Genomic DNA, 6,812 nt, shown 5'->3' with positions numbered 1-6,812 from the left:
CATACCCAAAAATATCTCCTATTCCAGCTGAGTTCTCATTAGTCACTGGAGTTGTTATTAATGTGCTTCAGCCTTTCTACTCAATCCTCCATATAACCCGCGGCTGTAGAGTGATGGTGACGAGTAACAGGGAAAACTACACATGCACTTTCCATGAATATGATACAAAATAAAATAAAAATTCTTTTTTTAACAAATGGTGCTTAAAGGGATAGTTCAAACTCTGTCATCATGACACGAACCCAGTTGTTCCAAAATTTTATGACTTTCTTCTGTGGAACAAAAAACAAAAAAAAACTAAAAACTTTGTCCATGGGCAACAAAACGGTAATGGTTACAATTTTTTTTCTTTTTTTTTTATATCCTCTTTTTTATTTATTTTTATCCTCTTTAAAATTTTATTTGAGATGATCTGTTTTATTTTGTATTCATTTATATTTCATATTTATAATTCCGATTTTACCAAATTTTGGCATTTTTGAACCCAGATTTTTGTGAAAACTATACTAGAATGGGTAACAGCTGCAAATTTAAAATAAATTAAGATACACATAGATTTCCCAAACGATATAATATATATTTCCCTTAAAGTGACTTTTCTGTATCAACTAAACTAGCTACTTTTCATGCTAGGTAAATTTGATGTGAAATAATACATTATCAGACATATCTAACAGGTCAGAAAATAAAAACATGGGTTTTGTGCCTCTACTGCTTTTATAAGTCACCTGAGCTTAGATGAACGATTTCAATAACAGTCCTGCCATTGACACTTTCACTTTACGGCCATATTTCATAATGCAATTTAACCTGTTCTCAATGTTCTTCCTCACACTGCTCTCCCCGGTGGAAATGCTTTCCTAAGTGCCTTTCCATTATTCTAAAAGCCCAAGTGTAAAATCGACCCGTCGATGAATGAGGGGACGAGTCAACAAAACAAGAGAACTCAGGGGAACATATCACCCATAAGGCATAGCATGTCTCTCAAAAAACATACAATTGACAGGAAAGCTGCTGGAAAGAGAGAATTAATTTGTTCAGTGATGACAACCGAATATACAGACATACACAACAGCTGGTTTTTGTCTGATCCAAGTATGCACCACTTTCATTGCACATAGTGTCAAGGTCCAAAAGTGATGATTCTTATGGCAATTTAAGCTTTTAATTGCCAAATCCAAAGGGTAAATGGAGCCTTTATAATTGAAATCATGACCAGCACAAGGCTTGATCTTGACCCTCAGGAAGACTCTTCGCTCTAAATGTATCATGGAGACTGAACTGATACTGTAAGTGCAGACACAGTAACTTCAGCTGTGAAGCTTCCCATCACAGCCTTCACTGTGTAAGAATAATATAAAAAGGAGGTTTCATCACTTTTGCAGCCCCCACATAATTATTTGTCTTTCAGGAATTATTAAACATGCCACTGATATATCAGTACACATATATCTCAACCTGACAGGCTTTAGCATAAATGTTTTTCATTCATACAGTCATTCTGCTTCCTGTCATTTCCCTTCCCTTCATGAATTAATAATATACCCAACATGCTCTGTCTGTGTAAAATGTCCTTCAAAGGACATGTGTTAATAACTAATTGAGGTATTCAAAAACCCAATGGGCTTAAAAAGGCCATAAAGTAACTGTACAAAGTACAGTATAATCATTCTATCATGTCTCTAAACATATCGCAATCACACAAATTACACTTTTCAAAAGAATACTTTGTTTTTTATCATTTTAATTGTTATTTAACAAGGATGCATTAAATTGATTAAAGGTAACAGTAAAGACTTTCAAATATGTTTGTTTGAACATTACATTCATAAAAAAAATCCTAAAATAATGTATCACTGTTTCCACAAAAATATTAAGCAGCACAACTGCTTTCATCATTGATAATTATAAGAAATGTTTCTTGAGCAGCAAATCAGCATGATTTTTGAAGGATCATGTGACACTGAAGACTTGAGTAATGCCTGCTGAAATTCAGTTTGATTTAATTACATTTTAAAATACATAAATTTGAATCATATTTCACAACATTATTTTTACTGTATTTTTGATCAAATAAATGCATCCTTGATAGACAAATGAGACACTCTTTTATACAAACAAACAAACAAACAAACGCACGCACACAAAATCATAACGACCCAAAAGTTTTGAAAGGTGCTGTATGTATAAGAGGGATTATACTTTTTTTTTTTTCAGTTACAAGAAACCTTTTTGTAAAAAGAAAAAAATTTTTTGTCAAAATATAACTATATTTCATCCAAGCTTGCCATCTTTGAGAAGCTAAAAGTCTACAAGCTTAATTAAAACTTGAGAATTTCCATTAAGGCTATGAACTGGCATGCCTCATGTGATCGGATTATGAGATTTGCTTAGAAATCACAACATGAAACCAGATGTCTCGTTTGAACTCAGGAGGCTTGTTGTAGCATCTGAACTATTTGATGTGGAAAAAGTGCGGTAGTTCATAAGAACGGTTCTCCGTACAGGCTGGACGACAGACAGAGAGCATCGGAAAAGACAAAAACAAACAAACATCAAGGCTCATTATAATAATGTATTGTTATTGTGGCATTATTACACCACATTTCTGGGGTCTGCATCAAGATAAACAAAAACTATTTTCCCACATCCATTACCAGAATGATCCTTAGGTTTATCATTAGGTAAAAGACATTAACAAACACTCAAGTATGTTGAGAGATGAAATGTCTTCTAGCAAGAGGGTTCATTGTGCAGATTCTGGACTGGCTGATTACATTCTCACAATACTTCCAAAAATAATGAAATCAGAATGAGACAACAATGATTTCACACTATCATCATCATCATTTCAATGAAACATAAGCATGTATATGGGCATTTAGCTGTTTGTTTTTAAAATACTTCAGTCCCTTAAGACATTTCTCATTCCATATAACTACAAAACAAAACAAGATCAAATAAAATGAAATAAATGTTGTACGGATATATGTTGTATGGAATGAGAAATGCCTTTGATTCTATTCTGATATTTTTTTAACATTTTGTAAGTCTTCTAAAACAGTAAATATAAATGAACTAAGAAACACCAACTTGATCAATGTCCAGATCAATGTGACAGATGTCTGATCGTTCGCAGTCTCAGCATGCAAAAAAACAAGGCAAACAGAAAATACACCCCGCTTCAGTCAGAACAAACTTCAGATCTAACTCGAAAAGAAAGGAAGAAAAGGTGGAAAGGAATGAGGAGGGAGAGAGAGGGTAGAGGAGACTGTGTGAAGATGCAGCCACCTGCTTTCAGTTTTAATATTCTGACTGGACGAGGCCATAGAAGACAATTAGAATTAACAAGAGTGAAAAGAGGCCAGTCAGTGATCCATGGCATCTTCTTCTTCATCATCTTCTTCATCACTGCTTTGAATAAAATCATCCTCAATGTCCTCTAAAGAAGGTCCAGCTTCATCATCATCATCATAATCACCTCCACCCAGCTCTGCCAACAGCTGCTCCGTATGCTCAAACATGGGTGCGTCCTCACAGCGCAGCTTCACATAGAGCTATAGATTCAAGAGAGAAAAAAAAACAGATCTTATGATTATTATCAGAGGAATAGTGGCAGTGTTTGTTCAGAGAGAAAAGAGAAATCTCAGCTTTGACTCCAGGCTTGGCATGTTTTTGCAGTGTGAACTAAATCAAAACTCTCCTCTGTGCCACTCCTATATATTCCTCTTTTCTCCATCTTTCAAGGACTCTCTCTCTCTCTTTCTCTTTCTTCAAGAAGGTCCAGTGCCAGCGAAGTCAGCTGACAAATTCCACAAATTAGTGACTCCTTTCCAAGCTCAAACGAAGCAAGCTCTGCATCAGTGTGCAGACTGAGCGCTTGCCAGGAGAGGAAGAGAATTCAATCCCCCCCACTGTCTCAACTCTTATCACTGTAAAATATCCCCCGAAAGAACATGATAAAAAAAAAAACAATTCTCAAAGTGTCGGCTAAACAATATATCGCCCCACACTTTCTCCCTTTGGTTTATATAAAAAGCTTGCAGGAGAAGCAGTACAATTAATACCAGAACATGTTACAGCTTCAGTTCAACTGCTAAATGTGAGTACAAGGGAAGGGATACTCATGATGAATCGATGATCAATCAATTGTCCTTTTAATCAACTGCAGATTATTGGCACAGATACATTCAGACGCAGTCTAATGTAAAAAGGAAGCAGGTTCAACATAATGTGTTGCATATTTTTTCTACAAAGACTGCATTCACTGCAAATGAAGTGATAATGTATAAAAGAACAACGTCAACAAGAAATATCTGAAATTACACCATTAATAGCCTAGCAGAATGTTATGCAATGTATTCACATGGCATGTTAATGTTTGACTTCAACTCAAAGTCAAAAGAATTGCCTGAAATATTTCACCATTCACAAAGTGATGTTATAAAGCAGAAAGATTCTAAATGCCTATTAACACCAAGGACGATAACCATAACGATAACAATAAAGATGTAGTTCTAAAAATCGTTCTAATATAAAAGAATAGTCCACACCACAACTATAACAATACTGGCACAGAGAAACGATATCGTTGAATTCACTTTAAGAACAATTTTCAGCTGATGAACAATAAAAACAATGACAGCCAATCAGAATCTGGTAAATTAAACTAGAAAAAAATAAAAATAATATATAACTTAATAATAATTATATAATAATAATAATAATAATACATATGATATAAATAATACTATATATATATACACAATATTAATAAAAAATATTTTAAAGTTAAAACAAAAAACATTATAAGATTTTAAAAAGATTTGAAGTTATCTACTGTACATCTGTTTTAGTAACAATTCATCAACTTATTCATTTTAATGACAAACAATTATGAACAGATTATGAGAATTCCTACAATATTATTTGAGTGAGTACTTAAAGATTGGTAAAACCGCACTTGAATAACAAGCAGTCATGATGTGATATGAATGTGGTTAATGGTTGCAAAGCTAAAACGGGCATCGACGCAATGCAGACAGACTTGCACCCAGTCAAAGAACAATGCAGAGAGCTTACAAACTTCCTCAAATTTCAGAAAGCATCACGTGAGAATGACTAATGCACACTATTTTTTTAAAGGTCAATCCTTATGAGGTATTAGCAGTGCGTTTGGAGAACAGACCACTCTTCAGTGAACTGTAATCATGCAGACGCAGAAGTTCTGTCTACTCTAACAACCTGACTTTAATTAAGAAAGCACATTTCTTATTAATACATGAAAGAGCAGTCATTTAAAAGGCTGGAGAAAGTGACCCCACAACTTATCAACCTTTCCTCCGCTGTTCTTTCCCCTCTTTCCTTCTTTTTATTTAATGAGTTTTAGCAGCATAGAACCTTATTTAACTCCCCCAGGAGCGAAACCACAGAGTCCTTCACACTCACAGACTAACCAGGTCATCTCACACACACATACTGTCAGTGGGCAGCCGGTTGCTCCCTTATATCACCCTCAGAGCCGTGGGAACGGTCGCTAAGCAACAGCGAGTGGCGACGGGGCTCTCTGGGCCTCGTGGGATCTCATTTACGGACCGATCATAAGCCCTCAGGAGAGTCTGAATCTCCTACCTGCTCTACAGATCTGACCTTCACACACACACACACACACACACACACAAACATTACAACCACTGGCCACACAGGTTTAGTTAGACCCATGAGGGCATTTTAACACAATGTTGATGTGTGTGCATGTACTTTCCGGCCTTTTCGCTGCCGGATATCAAGGTTAATTGTGACGATAAAGCAACACTTACACATTAAACTCACATTGGCTCACAGGACTGGAACATTTAAATGTCTTATGAATGATTTGTTATATACTGGTTAATGCATAACTGGAGTGGATGGTTACCTTGGACGGTCATTGCGACTGTTACATTAAACTCCAGATTCAGCACTAAGATTATTGGACTAATTTGTACAAGGCCAAACATTTCTAGGTAAATGTACCATGCCTGATTCTGAGAATAAAATAAAAAAAACTTTACTAATCATAAAAAAGCATTGGTGATTTTTAAGCTCTTATCTAAAGTATTAAATGTATATATGTATATATATATATATGTATATATATATGTATATATATATATATACAGTGAGGAAAATAAGTATTTGAACACCCTGCTATTTTGCAAGTTCTCCCACTTGGAAATCATGGAGGGGTCTGAAATTGTCATCGTAGGTGCATGTCCACTGTGAGAGACAATCTAAAAAAAAAAAATCCAGAAATCACAATATATGATTTTTTAAACTATTTATTTGTATGATACAGCTGCAAATAAGTATTTGAACACCTGTCTATCAGCTAGAATTCTGACCCTCAAAGACCTGTTAGTCTGCCTTTAAAATGTCCACCTCCACTCCATTTATTATCCTAAATTAGATGCACCTGTTTGAGGTCGTTAGCTGCATAAAGACACCTGTCCACCCCATACAATCAGTAAGAATCCAACTACTAACATGGCCAAGACCAAAGAGCTGTCCAAAGACACTAGAGACAAAATTGTACACCTCCACAAGGCTGGAAAGGGCTACGGGGAAATTGCCAAGCAGCTTGGTGAAAAAAGGTCCACTGTTGGAGCAATCATTAGAAAATGGAAGCAGCTAAACATGACTGTCAATCTCCCTCGGACTGGGGCTCCATGCAAGATCTCACCTCGTGGGGTCTCAATGATCCTAAGAAAGGTGAGAAATCAGCCCAGAACTACACGGGAGGAGCTGGTCAATGACCTGAAAAGAGCTGGGAC

At 35.7% G+C, this 6,812-nt stretch overlaps 1 protein-coding gene across 1 annotated transcript in view; it reads right to left on the bottom strand.

Annotated features, from left to right (window-relative positions):
- Window positions 1–1,737: 1,737 nt before the first annotated feature.
- Window positions 1,738–6,812, bottom strand: part of LOC307172298 (uncharacterized protein) — an 84,823-nt gene continuing 79,748 nt past the window's right edge. The window contains exon 11 of the mRNA XM_079894570.1: window positions 1,738–3,557. Within this exon, the coding sequence (XP_079750696.1) occupies window positions 3,369–3,557 (189 nt within the window). The 3' untranslated portion in view covers window positions 1,738–3,368. The remainder of the gene's footprint in view (window positions 3,558–6,812) is intronic.

This window comes from Squalius cephalus, assembly GCF_949319135.1.
Source record: "Squalius cephalus genome assembly, chromosome: 15".
In the NCBI taxonomy this organism is placed as follows: Eukaryota; Metazoa; Chordata; class Actinopteri; order Cypriniformes; family Leuciscidae; genus Squalius; species Squalius cephalus.
This window is presented reverse-complemented; position numbering and strand designations above follow the sequence as displayed.